A 24,564-nucleotide genomic window follows, 5' to 3' on the forward strand; every position below is an offset into this window, starting at 1 on the left:
CGTTTAATGATCGTAGATACGGAGAAAATCATCGGCGAATTCGTCGGGGCGAAGTTGCGGCAATCGCAGTTTCACTCTGAACGGCGACGGTGTAATAGAAGTTATACCTTTAGCCGCACTACCCGATCCCGAGAGAAGAAACTCGAGCGGGCAATGGCAGTTATCGTGCGTTCCATGCAGTCCACCGCCACCTCAACCGCCACCACGGATTCATGTTTCAACTAGAAGAAGACGAAGAAGAGCGCCGAGATACAATTCCGTATCGAAGATCGATCGCGCAAGCAGAGTAGTATTTCCACTTTTATTTCTCGCAATAAATGTGTTTTACTGGTGGTCGTACCTGTCGAGAAGTGAGCGTATATCGTAGTTCGAAACCAGAAAGTATATACTTCGTTATTTCAAGCGAAACTGTTGGATAGATTATATTGCGATACACGATACAAAAAAACCAAACAAACAAAAACAAAAGAAAAGAAATTGAATAAAATGGAGAACGAACGAGTAAGTAAATAAATTACGTGAATAAGGAGAAGCGAATTAAAAACGAGAAACAACAGATAAATCCGTCTGGGTATTAGCCGACCAATTTTACACCTATCGTTGTACATAAAGGGTAAATAATGCAAAAAATTATCATCGGAAATGCTCACAATTCCAAGAAAGTGATTATCAAGCGAAGAAATATAACCACAGCGAGCATTATCAATTTTTTCACTTTTTTCTCATTTTTACACTTTTAATCACCATTTTTATAGCAGTTTTACTAGCGGTTACATCGCGTTTATCCTTTTTCTTCCTCTTGTTTCCAAAATATATCCATTTCTTCTGCAATCAGCCATTTATATTTCCTCGTATCGATATAGATATGAAATAAATCAAGGAGGGCACAGGCTAAATGAATGACACGAAACAACTGACAGATATGAATCACAGAATCAAAGTTTTTATATTCTCATTTATTTCGCGACATTTTCATGAATTGGTCAGTCTCAATTTTGTATTTTTCAGAGCTACTTATTGGAGGAATTATTTTATTAATTCACTCAGAAAGTTTAGAGCTCCTCGTGATCATCACGAAATGATCAATAGTTGCATACAAAAAATTTAGGCAAGATCCATTTTTACAATGAGGAAAAGACCTTTGAGTTATCATCATAAATTGCAAATTCATCGAGCAATCACGTTTTCTACATTGTTTAATCTATAAAAAATCTAGCTCATTTTCACAATCGTTATTCACAAACGTCGACGATTTTGTGACATCATTTTTTTAGATTTTTGTGTTTACCGAGCCTGATATTGTTTTTGATGATCGACTGTCGCAAGAATTTTTGAAAATACGCTATGTATATAAGTTAACATATTTTTGAACTCTCATGCTCGCATCGAATGCAGGATCATCGACGGGTCACGGATTTACCTCTAAGCAAATTATATACAATAAATACGAAATTCCATCTTCTACTATATATTATAACAATGGAATATGTATTATGAAACATGATTTAAAAAAATGAACGTTATTGGCATTGAACTCGTTGCATTTCGTTGAACCTTCGCCACGATTTTTCATCCATATTGGAAATAACATTATACCCTAATTTTGATTCTCTGCCTCGTTATCAATAGAAATTTTCACTGAGGTTGCACAATCGAAAAATGTTCTTTTCAAAACGATTTCAAACCCATATAAATGATTTCTATTGATTCCCCTAAAAGTACAATTTTGTTGATATATTCTCTCGCTATTTCATATTCGATCATTCCATTCCTTTATCATTCCTTTCTTTATCAAATTTTATCTACAAATCCAGGTGGCAAAACGACATGAAATAATAATCGTGAAATGGAGCAGATTCAACTTGAATTTTTTGTGATTATTCATGATTTTTTTTTTTCGAGGCCTCAACACGCAAAGCAGTTTCAAGGTAAGAACGATTGACTCATTTCTAAAGGATGGAATCCGAGATAGAATCGGTACGAGTAGAAACTCGGTTTTCTCGCGATCTCGAAGATTACGAACAGCCTTTAAGAAATTGTTTCCGTTCGAATAAAACTTCCCCTTTAATTATGAATTAAATCTTCAAACAAGCTGCAAATTCTGCCAAATCATTAGCATGCAGAATCGAGTCTATCGCGAGCTCGTCAAGTTTATTGGATGATATGAAGGCGGAGGTTTTATTGAGCGGTTCAATAGATAAAAAGTCGTGTAGTCTCCGGTACCTCGCAAGACAAATGTCGCCGTTTTCAGCAGGTGCGATAATCAGTGTATTTTCAGGTATTATCCGATAATCATTGATGAGAGTGTTGCTGATTAGGGTAGCTGAAGTATCGAAAACAATTGCTTTCTTTTCGGAGCACGTCTCGATACATGCGACGAGAGCAGCTGCTGTTTTTGTTCTCTCGGTGCATGCCACGTGAATTACATTTGTTACGCTCAAATACGAAGCTGCTCGTAACATCTTCGGGTAGCTGAAGTGCTCGTCGTAACCAACGACGACGGCTCCGATCTCTGGATCATCTTCGTACGAATGTACGAACGTCGCCAAATCCGTCGTTAAAATGTCTGGCTAAAAATAATATTTGACCTGTGATGTAACAACACAATCGTGCCTTCCATCGAGCGATGACTTTTTTCACCATAGTTTATCGATGATATGAGCGAATGGAGTGTTCTTCGAGCTTAAGCCGTTAGAATGATTGCTCAGAATGAAAGCATTGCGAAATTGATCATCAACTCGAAATTCGTCGACTTGAACAATTGCAATTGCTTCAAGTGAGCATTTTTTAAAGGGTAACCGTTAAGGTAGTTCATGCACGAAACGATTTGCGTAAAAAATCGTTTATCTTTCCATATAACGAATGAACGCTTCTTACGAAATTTATAAAAAAGTACACAATAACAATAAAGAATATAATGAAGATTTGGGAAAAAATTCGAGGCGATTGTCTTCCTAGTAATAAAGATATATTTCGTTAAAGATTGAACGAAATTGGTAACGAGCACTCGTGTAATCTCACATTTGCTTATTTCAGCATTTTGTTTCTTCTTGGCTTGGGCCATTCTTTTCATAGCCTTCTGTCTTTTTATTAATACTTTTTTTCTTGATCCATTTCCCTTTGCACTCTCTAAAACGATTTTTTACATAAAAAATTATAGTATGTTAGTCAAGGACGAATGAAATTTCAGGTTCAGTCATTGATGAATCCCCGTTCAATTAATGACTCTGGCATTAATTTAGAGTGATAATATCTTTAATTAGGAAGTAAAAATCGACCCAATTTAGACACCCAGAAAATACGATCATGAGTGCATGATCTACCTTAATCCATGCTACCGTATATTCGACGTCAGAACTTCTTACTTCTGTTTCCATTTGTTCACGTTTGATGAATCGACAAATAACTGAGACAGAAAATGAAAAAATGGCGGTGCCATAATTTTGGATTGTCCTAGCAATCCTAGTTCACGTGAAATGTGAAAAAATAGATAAATTGAGAGCGATTGACAATGGTTCAAGTACAGCTGTTTTGACCTCGAATATCCGGGATGAAGGGAAAAATCCAATTGAAAATACACACTCCCGTTCCAAAATTCGGCAAACCAACGTCGTCGAGCTCTTCGCTGATTCCCGGGGAGCCAATCACGTAGATTTTTTTGTCGATCAAACGGCTCTTCAAATATTTCGCGATTAGCGACGTCATACAGATAATTTCATTTGGCTCGAGCTCGTGATTCGCCTTCCTTAGATCCTCACATATTTCACGTCGCGACATCGAACAATCACGGCTGAAGTAAACAAGTCTTTTGCCGATTTTTTTCAGGATGTCGACCGCGCTCCCTGGAGTCGAAATTTCGCCTCCCTTTCCACTGAGAACTGAAAATATTGTACATTTATTCGTTTTAACTTCGATCGGAAAAGGCTTTTTAACTTTTTTTACGTCGCTGCGCAGACTTTAGGCGAATTTTTTTCGTAAAGCGATCGCGAAAAATAGAAAGTGTTATTCACTATACGATAAGAATCGAGTTTTATAAAATGTTGGAATTATCAGAGGAATATTTAATCAGTATCAGTGAGAAGAATAGATTCGTTAACGAATTTTAATGATGTGACAAATGTCAAATTTACATTTACTTGTATCAATACATTTCTATAGTCTCTGAAATAATATTTTCCGTATAAGATTAGTATTTTAATCGATCAAGAAAAAATTACATTCCGATAGTTTCGTTATACGAGAGATGGAAAAATGATTCTGATACAGACGAATTGTGGGTCAGTGAGGCTTGGCCTGAATTTGAAAAACGAAAGGAAAATTGGTTTTAATCCGGATTGAAAATTCTTCATTTTTGTGTACACAACATGAGTTTTGTCTCATGAAAAATTTAAACGACATTCAGGTGAAATATTTGACTGGTATATTTCGCGATCGCTTGACCTTGAGTGCATTTCGAGTCCTTGCTCTTCACAGTCTGGCGGTGCATTAGTTATTCAAAAAATTAGCAATTTAAATATATGAGGCGAGAGCGAAAACAGCAATTTCAATCGGAGACTGCAAATGTTTACGTACCTTCGGAAAACACAATGACCGTGTCGAAGCTCTCAGAGAAATTCTTCATTTCTTTTTCGCTCAGTTCACTTACTAATTTATACGACATTTTGAAAAACTATTTTTGCCTCCCCTCTAATTTTGTGATCGTGAAAGACCAAACGAGTATGTGAAATGGGTGACGGAGTCGTGGAGAGCGTGGAACTCCAAAGCTACACTGTCAAACCTTGAAAAGAGAACTCCAGACGCAAGCGGAGACGCTACTTATGAGATTCCGTTCCGAAAACACTCGATACACTCGCAGCGAACTCGCTCGCATCGTAACACAGAGGCAGTCTTCGCCGTTTTCTTTTTTCCATACGCGGTTTCCAACGTTCCCGCGGTTGCCGCACGGGGGAGGTTCACTCGCCGAGCGTTCCTCACAGTTTCTGCTGCAATTTTCTCCGGTCTTATTCTTCAACGGCGTTTTTTCCCCCTTTTACTTTTTTTCATGCAACAAATTTCTCAAAAAGTTTTCGACGATGGAACGTTCACAAGGGTTTTCAGAGTTTCTTGCAGCTTCTCAGATGTTTTATGTAACAAAATTTTTAGAATTTTTAGATTTTAGAAATTTTGTCAAATTTCCATAACCATTTTTTTGTTTAATTCTCCTTATTACACAACAAAAGTCATTCGAAACTCTATTTTTCATTAGTTGAATTCACAATGATATCGACATTTCCGACGCCTCAGAACAGAGCAGCTGCCATTAAATGAGTTTTATATTCAAATAAGTAACGATTCACCTGTTCAACTACACAATATTCCAGCGTTTATTGAATACTGTTATCTAGTGTAAACCGAATTAATAAAAATGTTATTCGATTCTTGTTAAATATCGATGAAAATTTTTCTAAAGCGAAAAGAATGTGAATGAGAATTCGGATTCTCTGCAAACTCCGTTTCATATTACAAGACGATAACAGATTATAGTTTTTTTTAAATCTCCAATGATTTTTTGATTACACGAAGAACCGTAAAACATCAGTTGAAACTTTCCATTGACTCGTGATCGAGCAAGTCATGTACTAAATGCGTTGGAAATTCGAGTGAATCAACCTGGCTTAATCTCGGCAGTGTGGCAGAGGTCCGTATATACACAAATAAAGGCACTTTTATACGCGAAAAATAGCACGTGAATACATGTTTGATCGCGATACGAAGAGAGTGACAAGCAGAGATACGACTATCACACTGTCAAGGTCGATTCGATTGAACGACGATCGTCTTTCGGGCTACCGTACTCTGCGCATCAAACTTTTCCACTTGAATATCAATCTACAGCAGAACAATCGACAAATTAGAGCTTCAATGGAAACACTTTGTCGCTGATTACTTTGAGAGAGATCAATCTTCTGTAATTCGTTTATTGTGCTATGGAAAATTGAGCAAATTTATTTCCCAACTTTGAATTTTAAATATTAACGTGACTGAAAATACGATGGTGACTTTGGTTCGGAGATTTCATTATTTCACAACGCGGATCATAAATTTTTCGGTATTCCTGCGTTATAAAGTGTTGACATTTATGGATATTTGTTGTCAAATATTCAGTGCTATGGGGCTTTGTAAGTTCATTTATCGACGACGAGCGAAGAGTTCGAAATATACGTTTGTAAATAAATCTCAAAAGAGAGAACGAATACGAAATTTTTTATATGGAAGTAAAGTCCTTTTATCGAGACTGTCAAATCATACAATTAGGTTTTCCTTACATTGCGATATTCATAACGCAAATAATATTCAGCTTATATTCAATGATGATTGAATATATCTAAAACTTCAGTTTTGCGTCTTATAAACTTCGGGCGGTTACGCGCCCACCTCTCTAGTGTTTCCGAAAAATCGTTACTTTTTTATCGCTCTTTGAAAGAAAATAAGTTCTACCAGAAGCAGCGTTAAAACGATGGAAAATGTGACCTCATGCGCTGTTCGCAGGCGACGTGTTTTCCTCGAAACTAATTTTTTCGTTACACTTTGCGCTAATACTTTTTCATTGCTTTTTTTCCCTCCTCATTCCTGAATCACGTTCGACATGCTCTATTTCACTATACGGTTTGTGTTCTCATTAAAAACTTGACATTAAACGATGGGAATGTTAAATTTTTCATGAAAAACACTTTATCACTTCTCGTTACAACACTTTCGACCGTTTCGGAACCTCGTCGACGTGGCGTATTGAAGTATTTTTGTTTTTTTTAATGCCCTCATTCGAAACTTTATATGGACAATCTCAGAGTCAAATTTTCCATGAAAAACGCACGTTTATACTTCCGACAATCTGCGATTCCCTGCGACTGTCAAATCGTTACAAATAAAGTCGAAAAAGATTTGAAATAAAATGGTCCTTAGACCTGAAAATTTAATTTAAAAAAACTAATCGATGTTTCATTGTATTTTGCCAATATTATTGGATTTTCTTTCATCTTTACTAACTAAATCGATCTTACACGAGGGAAAAGATAGAATAAAACACACAACTCCCCTCTTTTCGTCGCACTAGTCGTCGGGAGTTGAACAATACTGAATTCAGTTTAGTGAAAGTACTCATTGAATATTTTTTTGTTATTCGTTCAGTAATTGAAAAACATCCGATAATCGATCAGTATAAAAATCGGGAACGATTCGTTTGTCCTCTTGTCTCGTTGTTTTGTTGAGATCTGCGACATCGCTCTCGGACGTGATGCCTGACAGTACGAGCAACGTCTTGAATCCACAACGTTTGCCCAGGAGTATATCCGTGTTGCAGCTGCAAGAGTTACGCAATAAATAAAAATGAAAAACTGAATTAGTAATGATTTTTGTTAAAACGTATTATAAACACAAATGACAATGAAAGGAAAATTTCTATGAAATTTCAATTCAGTATGTGAGCGAAAAGAATCGTTCAAAAAACAGAAAAGTTTTGTTAAGGCCCTATACACACTTGCAGCGGGCGACAAGACGTGATTTTCTTGATTTTTTTTCGACAAGAAAATAAATGTTTATGGAAAAACTGTGAACGATATTCATTAGTACACAAGTACAATTTTTTTCATAAAAAAATTTCTCAAAATGGCGCAACTCCAGCTGTATTCCAGTAACACCTTTTTTTGAGCATCAGTTGCGGTGAACATGATAACTAAAAAACTATTAATTCGATCCATACCAAATTTATAACTTTATTTATTATAACAATAGCTTGGGCTTGTACGGAGGATTTTTAAAAATTTTGATTTAAAAAAATGGCGATCGTTTAAAAAAAAAATTCATTTTTTGAGGTGCTAAATTTTCGGTTTTTTCTTACAATTTTGTTTTTCCAACAAAGTACGAAATCCTTCGTCCAAGCCCTGGCTATTATTATAATCAATAACTGGTATACATTTTTTATGGATCGGATTAATAGTTTTTTAGTAATCGTGTCCACCGCAAAGGTATTTTTCAAAATAGATGATTTTGAGATAATCGCGTTTAAAGATTCAAGTATTGGACGACCACGCGCACCGGGCGGTCGGTTGAAGTACTCATAGCCACGAATCTGATGCTTCGATCTTTATGAAATTTGGTGAAAATATTTTGCAGACATTGCGTACTTGAATATCCAATAAAAAAAAATGTTCGTGTGAGTAAATATATACGAAAATTTAATAAAAACCGGTAAATCGTACTTATCGCCGATCATGAGGGTACGGGCAGGGTCTAGACCATAAGTTTTGATGATGTATTCGCTTATGTAGGGTTCAGGTTTACCGAGGATCACAGCTTTTCTTCCGGCTGCTGCTTCTACCGCTGTGATCAAACATCCCGCTCCTGTTTCATACCAAAATATTCCGATCAAGTTTGTTGGGCAACGACTGAGGCAAAGCTTTTTTATCGTATAAAAATAAACAGGATTTTGTTTAAATCACCTGGAAACATGTTGGAATTTGGAGAAGGTCTAACGGTGTCTGGATTAGCTCCAATGAAATGCACATTAGGATCAACAGCATAAGTCGCAGCTTTCACGAGTTTTGGGTAACTGAAATCGGTGTCGAAACCGACGATCACAGCGCCGATATCGGGATCAGGTTTAAAGTTGACGATCACATCTGTCGCGTCTCCACTCATTGGATCAGGCTGCACCAAAAATCTCATCATCAGGTATTGCAAAAAATTAAAAAAAAAAATAAAAATCAACAAAAGCTTATTATCTAAGAAAAAAATGATGCACCGACCCCAACTCCGGTGTGCGAAATACCGACAGCCTCCAATTCTCTGGTTATACCGGTTCCACCAACGACGTACACTTTTTTACTGAATTTCTTCTCCCTCAGATACATCGCCGCGAGGAAAGACGTACACACGATTTCTTCCTGCGTCAAATTATGCACGTACGTTTAACATTATTTCTCCTCGTTTTTATCTAGACGCTTTTCGATTCCGTACAGCTCAATATTTTTTGCTCAACGATCGACACCACTTGGTATTTTCGTACTGAAGTCTCCGAACGTTTTCTCGACTGTACGGAAGCTTTGAGGGTTTTATTAAAACGCAAGAAAATGGCGCATGCTTGCGGTTCGCAAAAGCCTTTGAAATCGACGATCTCATTCACTCGAAAATATCAAGCCTGAGAAAAAAGTCGAATGGGAAGAATTCAATGCGGAAATGTTCAGTTTCATGTGAAACAACCGTTTGGGATTGAATCTAGGGGCTTTTGTAGGCGCGGAGCTAATAAAATCCCCCGGCTCTTGCGCGCTCGTGGAACTTGCGACGAATCAATAAAAATTCTCGAATCTTACCTTCGCTGGATCGAACATCAATTGTTTGCACTTTTCAACAAGTTCCTCTCGAGTTTTGCCATTGTTATTGGTAACGTAGAAAAACTTTTTGCCGATTTTCTTGAAGTTTTCAACTGCTTCAGGGGAGCCCTCAATCGCTTCGGTTTCACGCCACAAAACGCCTTCGATTTGGAAGAGATTGGTGCGGATCAACGTGTCAAAGTGTTTAGTTTTTTTTCAATATTTTTCGATAGATGCATCGGAATTGGGACTCACCGTCACAATCGGACAAAACGACGTCGAAGGAATCAACGAAACTTTTCAACTCCCCTTTCGCCAGAGACCTCAAGCTTTTCGCTGCCATTGAGGAAAATACTACTGAACACGAGCAATGAATCACGAGCAGTGTGCAACAAGCTCGAGTGCAACAAGCTCACTCTCTTTGGCATCAATGAATTTTTCGATAGAGAAATATAGCACACTGATTTCAATGCTAGGCACCGTGACGTTTATTTTCCTGGCGTGTTGCCACGTCGTCCGAGTGGAGAGGGAGGATAATAGGCTGACTTTGCAAAATGACCTTGGGCTCGTGTAAATATTACGCAACGTCAAACGATCATTATGCCGGAGAGCGTGCAACTGAGAGAGCAGATTAGAGCATTCGTTGCGGAAATATGGCGATAACCTCATGTGCGATTTGTCGATCGTGGAAAAACTAAACAAAAGAAATGAAAAACGAAGTTGATTCATTCGGACACGCAGAGCACGATGTAAACACTTTTAATCGTTGTCATTAATCAAACCACGCGCTGCCTGTCACAAGTTCAAGATCGAACCTGCTAATTCTCATTCTCGGTTAATTAAACTCCGAATGAAAAAGTTCGCTACAATTTTTTCTCGTCCCCCCTCTCCATCGATCGTTGTAATCGAAAAAATTGACAGACACGCGACCTTTGACGACACCGTCAGTCGAAACGCTTGGAGATCGGCCAATTTTATAAATGACCAATTTTGTGGATGAAATTTATTATGAAAATTTATCGGAAGAATTCTCCAGCCGATCGACTCACTCGCGAATATACCCAGTTCCAAACCGCTCTCAGGTCTTTTCTACGGGAGATGAAAAAAATGCCTGCGACTGCCTTCCTTCTCCCCCTGCACAATAATGGTCCCGTACGGTACTATGCATTGTCTGGACCTGTCAATTGTTACCGACCGTTCAAGTTGTATTATGACAGGTCCAGGCATTAATGGAACATAGTGTACATTTATTCTGTATCTCCAACTCGAAATCGAGGCACTCCTGTCAAGAATATGATTTCAATTTCTTCAGACTTTGATTTCGGAGATTTTGATCACCAAGTTCAAAAATTCTACGACGCTGAAGTTTGCAACGTTGGAGTCCGACGAAATGAACGAAAAAAACATTTGTAATTCACCAATTTTTTATTTCACGAAGCATCGGTGCAGGTTGAAAAATTACGAATTGCAAATTCGGCAAGAAACGAAATTGGAGAATTACTGGAATTATTGGAGGGTTTTTTTTAGATCATTTCGTTGGATTCGAACGTTGCAAACTTCAGTATTATAAAATTCTTATTCACAACTAAATTTATCATTTTATAAAAAGATTTCCACATAAAACAACTCCACCGAGCAAAAAAGCAACTGAACTTTTTTGCTCTTTTGATGATCAAAGAAAAGAATAACATTTATTCTCGCAATTGTTAAAATTATGTGTAACTTATTTGTTGAGATTGATCAATTTTTAATATAATGAGCAGTTAAAATACTTTCATAGTAAATTCGTCAAGCAAAATTTGACAACAGCCATTTTCTATTTATACGCGTTTGCATATTTATATTTTAAACCAGCTGGCTCGTAGTGTTGTCAAACTTTCCACCGTTTATGTCAAGACATCATTGAAATCTAAAAACATTATATTTCCTTATTCTCGTTTTTGGCTCTTTAAAGTTTGGAGGATCCCATTTCATTAAATCCAAATCGTCGCACAGAAAGTGTGCCTACGATAAAAGCCCTTCAAAAAAGGCGATTTTCGTTGAATGTTTTCTCGACAACTGGACGGTAGATCTTATAATAATTCTAGGAATAAATGCACGCCGTATATTTCTAGCATATTTTCAAATTTCAACTCTTAAAGTTGGAATTTTCGATTCCTATTAGATTCGCACGAACTCCCTTAAAATCATGCTAGAATAAAGGGAGACTTTTCAACTTGCGTGGTACAGTTTTTATGGTTTTCCGATGACATAATCATTCTCCATAAGCGTGGAATACACTCGAGTATGCGTATTTACAATATTAAAAACTTTATTTATGTTACATAGGTACGAGTAGTTCAATATACGCATGTAAATATGTATATAAATTTGCAGAGCTTTGAAAACTACATTGAGGCTGTTGTAAACTATTTTTTTTTCGTTTTTTAATATCCAACGACAGATTGATCGCGGATTCACGCGACGAGTATTTTGTTACGAGGAGCTCTGACCGTTACTCCGATTTCCAATATTATGACTAGAATTGCGCGTAAGTGTTTATCATTAAGTTATAAATCATGCATTTGTAGTCGCAAATGAGACGGTGAAAATTTCAAGGTTTAATAGTTTTGGGAGTTTTCGAAAATTCATACATCGAGGCTTTTCCAATGCAACAAGTTTACAGTCAAATTTTTGTGAGATGTAAAAATGGTAGGATTACGAGAAAAAAGTTTTTTATAGCAGATAGTTTATTTGACAAATCATTTTCCAAATGTTTCGACTTGAAATACTAGTTTGTAATGAATAAAAATAAAATTCTGTGCAACATTATTTTGGTTGCAACCACAAATGTACGAAAAAATGAAAATCAAAAGGGTAACACGTCCAGTTTCCTGTTTTATATTATTCGTTACAGAAATGTGCAAAACGGACATGCCAGTCTTTCGATTATTTCCTAGATATTCGCTACATTTAGAAATTCATTGTTACGCAATAACGCTTCGAGTACCGTAAATATACGACTTCCATGACCACTCGCTCTAGATCGAAACTGAAAACGAATCTGCAGGATTTTACTCCCTAAGGTAGGCAAAGTATTCTTGGCTCGTGAATTGACATTGAATTGTGGAACTTTTTAATTTCCATCTGCTACTTCTTGCAACGTTGTTAGGAGAAATTTTTTTTCTCCTTTTTTTAAATTCGATGAGGAAAACGTGTGTTTACTTTTCAAGATTTAAACATTGGACTTTCGTGGTTTCAAAGCTTCAAAGATTACTGTTCAATCCTTGATTTTCTGTGAAACTTTCATGTGTGAGCAGATATATGAGGATTTTAGATTCTCTGACGAACCTTGGAAAACAAATTTGGTTCATTTCGGTGTAGATTTCAGAGTAGTCCTTGACGCGAATGCGGTGGTGGAAAATAATCGTCGTCTACTCACACATAGATTCATGAATATAAATAGAAATGTGGAATGTATGAGTAATAAACAGCGCGAAGACTATTCGATCTTGTTTTCATTACTTGTTCCTTCTCTTAGTCCGAAGGGCGCGCGTCGATCTTACGATTTGGATATAATACAGGAAACACGCGATGCAACGTTTTTAAACAACGAAGAAACGATTTTTCTGGTGAAATCACGATTTATGTAAATTACGTTTGTAATGCTGCAAAAGTGGGAAAAGATCGCCCAGTTGTTCGGTGTAAAAATCCGGTAAATAACCTTTGTGCTCTCGCTTTTCTGATCCTCGCCAGTGTTCGACTTCTTCGAGTGTCGTCACACCCGAAAGCACGAGCAGCGTTTGAAAACCACAACGCGTACCCAACAGTATGTCCGTGTTCGCACGGTCCCCTATCATCAAAGTACGTTTCGGATCGATTTTGTGATGTTTTGCTAACATATCAGCCACATAGGTTTCCGGTTTTCCCATCACAACCGCCTTTCTCTCCGAGCACGTCTCTATGCAACGTACTAAACTCCCCGTGCCTGAGGAACAAGAAAAAATCAATATTTTGAACTTTAGAATCGACTTTCCCTTTCTTCAGGGTAACAATTGATTGACTTCTAGCTCCCAATTATAATAGAATATTTTTAGAAAACATTGAAATTTTGTAAGATTTATGAATAAATCTTCTGGAACAGTTTTGCTATTTTTTAAAGAGTTTTTTTTCATTGAATCATTTATAATGCGTGAGTCATGGAATTACAAGTGTTTGATTCTTTTACGTTCTGCATTGGAATAAATATTGTTTGCTATCAATCTGAAAGTAAACTGATTTTTCAATTGAAAACTTATGTAACTTTTTTTATATGTCAAGAAATTTCTTCAATTTTCAATAAATTCAGGAGCAATTAATGAGATTGCTAAAGGCTTCTGGAAAAAAAGCTTTTTTTAAATTTATTCTCGACATTTGAGGAATTAATTGTCCACTGCGTTCCATTACTCTCTGGAACATTTGGGGTTTTTGAGCATATACTTTTAATCTAATCCAGCAACATTTCTTGTTATTGTACCTGGAATTACCAAGCTTCCCGATGTAGGGAATCTTTCATCTGTATTTGTAGCTATGAAGTGGACAGCTTTGTCCTTCAAGTATGATGCTGCTTTCATCATTTTTCTGTAACTGAAATGTTCATCAAAACCAACAATGACGGCTCCAACTTCGGGATCCATTTCGAATGGTTCGTAAGGAGAATTGAGCACTGGATCTGGTCCAACACCAATATGGGGAATTCCAACATAATCCAATTCTTTTGTAATACCTAAGAATGAAAACATTCACTTAATGACTGACTGTTAAAGTTAATAACCAGAGAGCACTAGAATTCATTCTTCAAATAATCTGTTATCTTATCAATACCGTAGTGATTTTTCTAGTTTCTGTGGTCACTTTGCATGGTTGTTTATTTTGGACGCACTCAATCATGTGATGAATAAATTAATGCAAAAAAATTAAAAAAATAATATCAATCAAAAAATATTATAGCATTCAATAATGTCTTTTGCAAAATTTTGGTCCAATGTACGATTATTTTTGCATTTGCTTAAAATTTTGGACGGAGTTATTTGTGATGTGTATAAAATTATTGCGAAACAATTGTTTTTCAATAAATACAAAGTGAATAAACTTGATTCAATAAAAAAGTACACTCACCAGTTGAACCAATGACGTAAGCTTTTTTCGTAAAATTAATGTCTCGAAGATAACACGCGGTAAGATAGGCAGTGCCAAGAATATCCTCGGGTGTCGCGATGAAATTTAAAACTTCACATTTTTCACTAAATTCCTCACGGGTCTTGGTGCTATTGTTTGTGACGAAAAAAACTTGTTTACCAAGATCTCGAAAAGTGTTCATAACATCAGCAGCGTTTGGCAACGCGCTCGTGTGAAACCAGAGCACACCTGTAGAAAGCAGAGTTTATAAAAACAAAATCACAAAAAGAATTTATATTTCGTAAGTGAATGATCAATGAATTTTTCGTCATCATTTTTTATGTGACGTCGTAAAAACGAACTTGACGTGAATGACAAGATTACGTTGAGTGAAATACGAGAGCCAATCTTTACCATCGCAATCTGTCAGAACAGTGTCGAAAGAATCAAAAAATTTTTTTATTTCTGTCTCACTGAGTGCCCGCAAATCTTTCGCGGCCATTTTTACCCAATGGTACAGAAATAAAAACGTTAGCAGCGATATAAATGAGCAACAAATTCCACGTTTATCACACGCAGCCTATTGAATAATTTAAACTCGTGGAATCACACTGAATGCTACAAAGTTCAGAAAATAAATGTTCACGCGCGCTGTCGCACAGACTAACGTAAAGAGAGGGGAAAAAACGAAAATTTTCAATGCGCTACCCTCGCCGCGATGATTTGCCGAGGAAGGCTGACGACCACTGCGCACACCTCTACGCTTTTCACTTCCGGCCCTTTAAATAATTTTCTGTTCAAAAGATAGTCATTCTCCAAATCCAAATATTGAAATTTTAACTTAACCTCTCTTTTCTGTCTCCAAACCATTACAAACCTTTCTGTTGTCATTCTATTTCTTTTTAACCTGATTCAACAGTTTATACTCATCCAACCTGTCTCGTCTAGAAAAGCAAAAAGTACTATTATCCATATTTTAATGTAGTCGAGTGAATATTTTTGGGCTTTTATAGGATTTCAAGAATTGAGTTCCTCATTAAGGTAGTTGTTTCGCTAAAGCGTTTTCCTTCTAGATGTTGAAAAATTCAGTGAAAATCATGCTTCCCCTTTGTACGCAATAAATATATCCGCTCTTCGACGAAATTTGAAGTTTAAAACCCAAAGAAAAATTCTTTTGGGTGAAAATATTATCAAGCCCATCTCATATATGATCATACAAATTCTAATTTTCTGTTTTGAGAGAAATTTCAATTAAGCAAGAACTATTGAAAAATATTCACTTCGGTATCAGTCTACGAGGCTTTAAATGTGATATTCCTATCACATTTTTACATCCCAAATGAAAATTTCTCATTTCTCACAATTTCATTGATATTCTGGTAAAAATCTGAGTAGTGTTTTAGCTTTTCCAGAAGTAGAATTACACACTTACCTTGTAACTTTCATTTTTCACATTTTCCCATGACTCAGCAACTGCTAACATTAGGATATTCAGCAAGTTATATTGATGCGTTGAATGTTAATCTTTGAATATAATTATAGAAACATCAAGATCCATCTTGTCTAAAATTATTAAGTTCTGATGTAACAATCATAATTGAATTCGCTTGGTCATGGTTATTTTTGTATTTCCAACAGATTATGCAGAACCTTCAAGGTCAATACCTCTCTCCCCCCTTCACCTCCTAGACAGTTTGTTTCCACCAAAAACTCATTGGATCATTTTTATTACTTTGAGTACGGAGTAGTAGAAACTTATGCGATTGAAAAACTTTCTCACGATGTTAAGGACTCGAGTATAACGAAATGGGTAAGAAAAGCCCACAAATTTTTGTTTTCAGGGAACAAAGACAATTTTCAGGAATTCAAGACGTCATGCGAGATGTTCAAACTTTCGTTGTGTTTTTCCAAGAATGTTTCTCGTTTCTGATGATATTTTAACACTATTTTCTATCGAGAAATAAGTTTTTCAGTAAAAATATTGACTGTTCGACTCAAACCTCTTCAAGCTTTTATCAAGACAAAATAGACCATAATTTGTATTTCAATTTTTCATGAAACCATTGGACGAGCGTTTTGCTCTTTTTTACTTCCTTCGTTAATTTTGTACATAATTTCAATTTAAATATTTATGATTTTCAATAGCTTTTCTTACAAAAATTGAAAAATTAGCAAAGAATTCAATTTATAATTTGCAAGTCCTTGTAAATCATCTATTCGTAAGCAAATATTCATTTCGAAAGATAGTTGACGAAAGATTCTCAGCAACTTGGCCACCGATTAAAGCTTTTAATTCGTTTTTTTACTTATAGCTTTCTAGATCATTCCAAAAACTCTTGGAAATCAGTTTCTGAATTGACTGGATATATTTGATCAGATAATTTGAAAGATGAGTCAATGGGTTGTATCAAAACCTCTATTTATTCTGTTTTCGACGAATCGCTCAGCGTCTCGTCAACGTTCAGGTCCTCGCATATTACCATGGATTGCTCCAGACTAGAGTTTACAGAGTAATTGACATCATCGTGTAACAACTGCTCAGTCAACAATAACAATGCAGAATTGTCTTCTTCGACGTCAGAGAATTCTTCCATATTTTTTTCTGGTACAATCAACGTGCCCGATTTTAACAAACTATCTACGGAAGACAATATTTCATCGTCCGTTAGTTCAGGCACATAGAAATTATTTCCATTATTTGTTCTCCCTTCTTCCATCACTGCTAAAGGCTTCGGAAAATTATCTTCAACATTTATTCTTTTGTTTTCCATCGATCCAGGAATTGTCGGTACTGAGGAATCTTCAACATTCATCTTCTCTACATCCATTGCTTCAGTTAATGCAGGTTTTGCAGAATTGTTTTCTACAATTATTTTTTCCCTTCCAAGCGCTTCAGCGATTATTGATTTTGCGGAATTATTTTCTACATTAGTTGACTTTTCTTCCATTGCTTTGGCTTCTGCTGATGTTGAAGAATTATTTTCAATATTCATTTTTTCCTCTTCCATTGCTGCGATGATTGTGGATTTTGAAAGATTATCGTTAACATTGATTATTTTCTGTTCTACTACTGTACATATCTTCTTTCCTGGTTCATCAACTTTTTCCAAAGACACAAAACATTGAGTGCTCCTATCAAACCCTACGGTTGCTTTCGTTAAAAGGCTGTTCTTCGATATTGTTTCTGCGTTACCTTCATCAATATCTTTTGACATAGACGGAGCAGGGCCATTGTTCCTCTGTGAACTTCCCAGTCCAGCTGGGTTTTTTAAATCAATTTTAGGTTTCCTTTTCAGCACCATTTTATCCACTTCTAATGAAACTTTCATGCCGGTAAGCCTGATCGCCATACTGGTTTTTGCAAAGCCAGCATCTTTGCGACGCCTCTTCGTCGTCCTGGGCTTTTTCCGAGGCTCATGCGGAGACTCATGAATTTTTTTAATGTGCCTTATCAAAGATGCTTTTGAAGTCAGTCCCAAATCGCACGTATCACAAATGAATCTACGTCCTTCGTGGAAAGACAGTACATGTTCATCCAAATTCTTCTGATGGGCGTAAAATTTCGGACAATTTGGATACGGGCATGACGCAAAGATGTTCTCGTTCACGTGAATCGATGAATGAGCGTCTAACTGTCGTTTCGTCTTGAAAGTTTTGTCGCACTTGCTGCACCGGCGATCTGCAAAAAATCAAAGTTCAGTAGGCTTTTTTAGTTGTTGTTTTTAATACCAAACCGCCCACTAGCGATGGTCACGACGATCGCCTTACAAAACAGTTTCATAGAAAAATAAAAACAAAAAAAATTACAATCTTCTGATTTGATTTGATTGAAATTCAGAAAATTTTTCACTGAATTATTCAACAGACAAAATATTCCAAATGAATCCTCAACTTCAAAACCAAATTCTTACAACAAAATTTAAAAACGAAGGATCTTGAGTGTCAATTTCTTTTTCAAACTCTAATCTGTTAAAACGTGGGATCGGAAAGATAAATTCTCAGCATGATTGCAGCGAGACAGCTACCTTGAGAAGACACCGCCTGACATAGATGAAAATAATGGAGTAATTTTTTAATTTGCCAGATTTTTTATGGTTTGCAAATTTTCAAGTGCAACGACATGATTCATCGGTTCCACGTGTACACAATTTTGATAATACTTCAAATAGCGATTTGTCATGCAAAAAATTGGATGTTCTCGAAGAGCTGGATCGAGGATTATCGGACAGATGTTAAATATGGATTGCCGTATCAACAAGTGCTGACTGAGTATAGCATGAGAACTCATAAAATTGGTATAGTGCAGGCAGATGAAGAGATATATTTGTACGAAGGCCATTACGATATCGACGAATCTAAAACGATCGTAAAATCAACAGCGAACGTTGCTGTACGTAATAAAGGTGCATTATGTTTCAATATCACATAATCTTCACAAAAAAAAATCATTAACACTCTTCAATGTGAGCTCCAAACATGTTCCATTACGAGTGGAGGCAAAAATATTTCTCTTTCTACAGAATACAAATTTTTATCAATTGTATTGTATTTATTAATCTTGTGTTTCTGTCAATGCACCGTAAGATAAATATGAGATAAAATTTTTATCTGAAAGTAAAGACTGGCTTTAAAGACCCACAAGGGGCTTCGGCTGTCTGCTTTCAACTTTGAATCCATTGTAATCGTGTCACAAATTGGATTAAACAATTTTTCAGAAAAATTCGAATGATTTTAAAATTATTTTCGAATTCCCGTCCAAACCATGATTAGGTGAAACGTTAATTGGTCAATTGATATCCGATGTGATGATCGTACCAAAAAACCTGACTCACTCATTGCCAAGCGTTCGTGTTGATATGGTTTTATTGGACAAAACGAGTGAAGAAGGGTTGATTAATTTCATCGGTTTATTGGAGACTCCAGAAAACGATAATTACTTTGGTTTTACTTCGAGTATTCGAAAAGCCAAAAAAAATACTTCGATCTCATACGAGTTTGTACTTTGCGGGAATAATCGATGGAAAAGCATGCTGTCCATTGGTTACGTGGAATTTCACGACAACGCCGAATTTCAGCCCCATAAATATGTAAAACAAGACGTGGCTGTAATCGATCGTTATTTATTTACGGTCGCTGTTAAATCGATCGTACTTAATGATACGTCGCTAGCTACGTGTCAGGAGCTTAATGTACAAAGTCCTGTGTTTGACAACACAGTCCCGGGTAATAAAGCACAATAAATTATCGAATCATCTCAATGTCAAATAAATACACGTTTACTCTATGCTATGACATTTTTTCATCAAATAGGAATATATTTGCCATTCACCATATTCAAACGATTTATGGCTGCGATAAACGATCATGGGAATAGATACAATTTTCCAAAAAATATGAAAATTTGGGAACGACGAAAACACGCTTGTTTCGAGGGGCCGGTCGACTGGAGAAATATGCCGAAAATAAGATTCGAAATTTTTTCAGAACCGCGCGAGACTGTCGTTGTCAGTAAGAGTCTCGAAATCACAATTATTTTTAGAAATAATCAAATTTTAAAAAAACGATTCGCCATTTGAATTTGTAACGAGAAATTTTCCAGATTTCTTAAATGTAAGCATCGAGATGCATAATGTAAAAATTTTTTTCGTTTCTCCGTCTAATGAGATAATAACTTGTACTTCGATTAATATAATTTGTAGATCGTTTGTTTAAAAAAAAAAAAAAAAACTTAAAAGTAGAAATAAAAACGATTTTTAAATTGAAAAACGAAACAATTGCTTGAACGAATTGCTTTTAGAGGTGGCAAAGATGTGTCTTGAAACGTGATCTTTTACTCTACAAAAACAAACGAAATAAGAAAGTGGAATGGATTTTTAATACAAGCCATTTTACTCTTCGTGTATTATATTTCGAGAAATTTACATTGCTCAATAATTTTTATCGCGGAGTATATTTACAATGAGATATAATAAAGCTTTAATCGCACAAGTAAACATAGATAGATATCTACGAAAAGCAAATTTTCCAGAAATTTAACAACACGATGAATTTAAGACTCTGTTTAAATATTTAATGAGGAATGAATAATTTCAAATTGGTTTTTCGACAGCTTACTCGGGATTGAGCCTGGTGAAACGTTATTACATGGAAAATATGGAAGAAAACACATATTGTTATATATTCGCGATACGAAAGGCAGACAACAATCGTTTGGTATTTGGTCGTGCTGCTTTTGAGGGTGTGAGATTAATTTTTAACAGGACGGGACATAAAATATCATTCGTCGAAAATAAATGTTGTGGTCCGAGTATAAAATTACGTAGAAACTCAGAAATTACCGAAACATTGGCATCGTGTTTACAGGAAAATGAATTCCGTAAGTTTTCACTGAATAGCTAATCACTGGATATATTCGATGAATTATTCAATATTAATTTAATGATAAATGTGCCTCTATTTAAATCATTTTTTTTCAGGGGTACGATCAGAAACGACAGAGCTCGATACGTACTGGGTTTGGGTTATGGTTATGGCTATAATTTTGGCTATTTTAGCGTGTCTATTGTCGATTCCAAAATCATTACAAAGAGGCTCGTTGGCTCAACCAACGATACACATATTTATACCGCAAACTAGGGCATTCAGGTGAGAAATAAATTGCCAGTAAAATTGTACAGATGCCACTGAATAAAAGAGCCTTAATATTCGAATAAACGACTTCCATTAATTTTTCAATCAATTATCATGATTATTTTCAAATAATTTCGGACACTCCATTTTATTTTTTTATATCACATATTTGGCGTTTCCGATGTCCGCTCTCGCAAATGCCAAATTTTTTAGAATTTTCTAAACCGATTTGTTTTTTATATTTAATAAGATATTTGTAAATAATTTAATTAATTCTATTCAAGTCGTCTTGGCGTTGCAATCATCATTTTTCGTGTCAGGAACAGATCCACCCCATAAGCCGTCGAGAAACCATTCCTCGATGATACCTTTCGCCTTTTCGTACCCCTTTTCGCTCATACCTGTTGAGAATTTTTTACTCAGCTTATGAATCATGGCGATGTACGAAAAAGCTTGTACTGATCGATTTGTTAAGCTACTAAATTTTTCTATTGCTTCCAAAAACATTTGACGAGGGAAAAAGACAGCATTTGAAGGCTCACAAATGGTATGAAAAGAAACTTTCTCAACAAATTGATCAGTGCTTTTCCAAGTAACTGATAACTATTGTACTCATTATGAAATTCAGTTGATTCGTTTTTTTCGTACTCGGTTTATCAAGTATTGACTTTGAACTCATTACTAAAAACAATTTTTATCATTTACACCCCAATAAATATTCCTTTGACCGTAATCAATAATGTTTGCGATGCCAAAGTTTATTCGACTTGAAATTTCATGTTGGACGAAGAGCATGATTTTCTAAGTACTGTGATATCGTGAGACCAAGAGTAATAAATTGTAAAGGCAGAAAATTTTTTGTCTACATTCAATACAGTAAATTACTATCGTTCTGCTGGAAAACATTTTCTCCTTTCCCGAATGTCGTCATTTTTAACGTCGGTACATTTTTCTATGGAGGTTTTCTCGCGAGATTTTACAGTTTTACAAAATCGAAATCTGACACAGCCATGGTAGTCTGGAGCCGGAAAGATTAAAAAATGGGCAACACTAAAAGTGAAAAAAATTCGTTGCATTGCAACGATAAAAATTTCGATATTCTAAGACTGTTTTCGAATAACGTATTCGTTATAATCCTGCTGTGCTTTCATGGACTGTTGCGATTAGAGTTTCGAAATATATCGATTTAAGACACTGAGAAGATTTTTACAATTAACTCAACCATCATCAATTTACTCATTTTTAATTCGCAGTGAAAAAAAGTTTCGAGAGTATCTTCTTTATGGCTTGATGCTGAACAGAGCATACCTTAAAAAATTGTTACACGGTGATAAAAGATGTTTATATTTGATTAAATTGGATTAAAAATACCCATGCGCATGGAGACTGATCAGGAATTCAAATAAACGAATCAATGGTTAATCAACTTTTCTTCGAAAAAGCAAAATTTTTGGGCAAAATCAAGAGATGAACCAATTGAATTATGACGCTTCAATTTGACTAATCCAAAAATAGTAACTATCTCGAAAAGAAGTTTGAGACAACGGATATAATGAATAGAAAATGATAAATAAACTTACCGAACTGATGATCGGTTTCCACGTGTTTAGCCAACAAGGACCATTTGTCAAAAACTTTTGTACAGTCTGGTGCTTTGCAGGCATAAGTCTTTTTCTTGTTATGTGAAAGTTGATGCTTTTTCAGTAGTCTGAGAGTAGGACATTCGACTTGGCAAACCTCACACTTGTACATAGAGATACCAGCGTGCATAGAAAGATGTTCGTTATAACAGTGCTTTTTGCGAAACTTTGCTCCGCAGTCAGCACAAGTTAGTCTCTTTGGATCATGAATCATTTTACAATGACGCTTCAGACTAAAAAGACTGCCGACTTCCAGCAAACATTCATTACATCTGTGAATTCAAACCAAAAAAGTGATTGTTACAATTATTGTGAATATTAATTTCAATTAAATGAAGACATATTCGAGTAATGTACAACAATCATTGTGAAACGATTTATAAAGAACAATGATAATGAGAATAGAATTTTACTAACGTATATGTTGTTGTTATGGGCTTGTGAGTATTCTCATGTCGCTTCAGATGTGAGGAATTTGTATACGCTCTGGTACATCCCTTAATACTGCACTTGTAGGGTCTCTGTAAATGATCAGCTAACAATTAATTCCATATGACGATCCAATGGTTGAATAATAAGTCTATCAAACTATCTAGGAAAAGATATGTGGAATGAATTTTGTAATTAACACATTAAGATTAAATTATTATTGGAAATGTGAAACAACAATACTATTAGTGTCTATAAAAGTTTAATATGTTCATGGTAGAGCACATTTTGCAGATAATAACGATGAAAAGACCTACATACAAACATATGTGTTGTTCATTCAGCAAGAATAAGTTTACTGTTTATATTTTCAATATTTTCATTACTCATTCATAACCAGGGTATGAATGACGCAGTATAAGCACTCTCTATCATTTGTCTACTACTTAATTCTACAACTTTATCCTGCTGTTGAATTTTCATGCGTCTGCCACAATCAGTTTGGTACAACTACGTAGTATATCGTAATTACTATTGAAGAATGAATTAGTTGAATTAATGGTCAAGTTTGGTTAGGAACTTACTTCGTCATTATGTTTTCGAAGATGCCAAGTTAGACGAGAAGGTCGTAGAAATCTAGCAGTACAACCAGGTTCGGTGCACTTGTACTTTTTTTTGGAATCTACATCGAGGTTTTCTGGTTCATCCGCATCTGACGCATATTTATCTGAATAATCTTTATCTTTATCATCATCGGCTTCTGATGACAGGGCTTCACCTTCTTTGTCATCAGCCCTGCCCATTCTAGAGATCGAGTATACGACAGGAATGTGAGAAACAAAATATACATTTAAGTAGAATAATCAATATTGGTACATAACCTCAGAACGCTGCTGTGGGCTTTTATATTTTCGATGTTTTTAATCTTCAAGGATGACATGCAATCGTTTAGGATTTTTTTCTTCATATTGTACTGAATTTATACATGGTGAGTGAAAAAAAACTCACCTGTCGTTTCCTTTATTCACATCCAATAAAATTGAACTACACAAATGCGTGAAAAATCAATCAAGTATGTTCAAGTGGTTCAAGGTCCCAGGCAATTGAGCTGCATAACCTAACCATACAATTGAATTGTCGTTTAGTCGCCTACGAAATAACGATTCGAAAAGAAACTAGAGTTGGTCTCTTGTTATTTTTGTTAGAATTAATATGCAAAGAATTTCAATCTTTCAGAGAATTTTAACAAATCCAATTGGATAACGAAATCAAACGCAGTCGTAATTGCAAAAACAAGAAAAATTATACACGACTATACCAGCTACAGCCAGCTATACTGAAATTATTATTTTCAATATTTTCATATCTCAATACAGCCATAA

General features: G+C 35.6%; 3 protein-coding genes and 1 long non-coding RNA gene across 10 annotated transcripts in view; 2 read left to right on the forward strand and 2 right to left on the reverse strand.

Moving 5' to 3' along the window:
- Grd (Glycine receptor) overlaps positions 1-1,534 on the forward strand; it is a 41,466-nt gene extending 39,932 nt beyond the window's left edge. For all 5 annotated transcript variants that reach the window (XM_043410734.1, XM_043410735.1, XM_043410738.1 and 2 more), the window contains one exon: positions 17-1,534. In XM_043410734.1, coding sequence (XP_043266669.1) covers positions 17-367 — 351 coding nt within the window. In that variant the 3' untranslated portion in view covers positions 368-1,534. The remainder of the gene's footprint in view (positions 1-16) is intronic.
- LOC122407369 (uncharacterized) lies at positions 922-15,161 on the reverse strand. The gene is made up of 12 exons (XM_043413534.1): positions 14,898-15,161; positions 14,484-14,732; positions 13,843-14,091; positions 12,968-13,314; positions 9,603-9,759; positions 9,348-9,508; positions 8,784-8,921; positions 8,478-8,685; positions 8,238-8,379; positions 4,573-7,339; positions 3,583-3,878; positions 922-2,570 (listed from the first exon to the last, which is right to left on the reverse strand). Exons 1-10 carry the CDS (start codon positions 14,983-14,985, stop codon positions 7,156-7,158), a joined length of 1,923 nt encoding a protein of 640 aa, XP_043269469.1. The 5' UTR covers positions 14,986-15,161; the 3' UTR covers positions 922-2,570; positions 3,583-3,878; positions 4,573-7,155.
- Positions 15,162-15,249: 88 nt separating this feature from the next.
- LOC122405780 (uncharacterized) lies at positions 15,250-19,203 on the forward strand. The gene is made up of 2 exons (XR_006259823.1): positions 15,250-15,442; positions 18,568-19,203. It is a non-coding gene; the product is annotated as an uncharacterized lncRNA (long non-coding RNA).
- Positions 16,886-24,539, reverse strand: LOC122405772 (zinc finger protein 728-like). 3 transcript variants are annotated; one of them, XM_043410731.1, is made up of 6 exons: positions 24,191-24,539; positions 24,064-24,107; positions 23,767-23,986; positions 23,171-23,274; positions 22,694-23,025; positions 16,886-18,162 (listed from the first exon to the last, which is right to left on the reverse strand). In XM_043410731.1, the coding sequence occupies exons 3-6, from the start codon at positions 23,983-23,985 to the stop codon at positions 16,904-16,906; spliced, it is 1,914 nt and encodes a 637-aa protein (XP_043266666.1). In that variant the 5' UTR covers position 23,986; positions 24,064-24,107; positions 24,191-24,539; the 3' UTR covers positions 16,886-16,903. The 3 variants fall into 3 exon arrangements, with proteins under 3 accessions (XP_043266666.1, XP_043266665.1, XP_043266667.1); XM_043410730.1 differs by lacking the exon at positions 24,064-24,107; XM_043410732.1 differs by lacking the exons at positions 16,886-18,162; positions 24,064-24,107 and adding an exon at positions 20,370-21,514 and having other exon boundaries at positions 24,191-24,533.
- Positions 24,540-24,564: the final 25 nt, after the last annotated feature.

Source organism: Venturia canescens, chromosome 2 (assembly GCF_019457755.1).
Source record: "Venturia canescens isolate UGA chromosome 2, ASM1945775v1, whole genome shotgun sequence".
Classification (NCBI taxonomy): domain Eukaryota; kingdom Metazoa; phylum Arthropoda; class Insecta; order Hymenoptera; family Ichneumonidae; genus Venturia; species Venturia canescens.

Excerpts from the sequence above, each read along its gene's own strand:
- LOC122407369 (XM_043413534.1), bottom strand. The coding sequence starts at position 14,985 with ATGGCCGCGAAAGATTTGCGGGCACTCAGTGAGACAGAAATAAAAAAA. Across the intron at positions 13,315-13,842 it reads GGGAAGCTTGGTAATTCCAG|GCACGGGGAGTTTAGTACGT; the intron begins GTACAATAACAA and ends CTTGTTCCTCAG. Across the intron at positions 8,380-8,477 it reads AAATTCCAACATGTTTCCAG|GAGCGGGATGTTTGATCACA; the intron begins GTGATTTAAACA and ends GGTATGAAACAG.
- LOC122405772 (XM_043410730.1), bottom strand. The coding sequence starts at position 23,985 with ATGGGCAGGGCTGATGACAAAGAAGGTGAAGCCCTGTCATCAGAAGCC. Across the intron at positions 23,275-23,766 it reads TTCGAAAACATAATGACGAA|AGACCCTACAAGTGCAGTAT; the intron begins GTAAGTTCCTAA and ends GATCATTTACAG. Across the intron at positions 23,026-23,170 it reads CCCATAACAACAACATATAC|ATGTAATGAATGTTTGCTGG; the intron begins GTTAGTAAAATT and ends TTGAATTCACAG.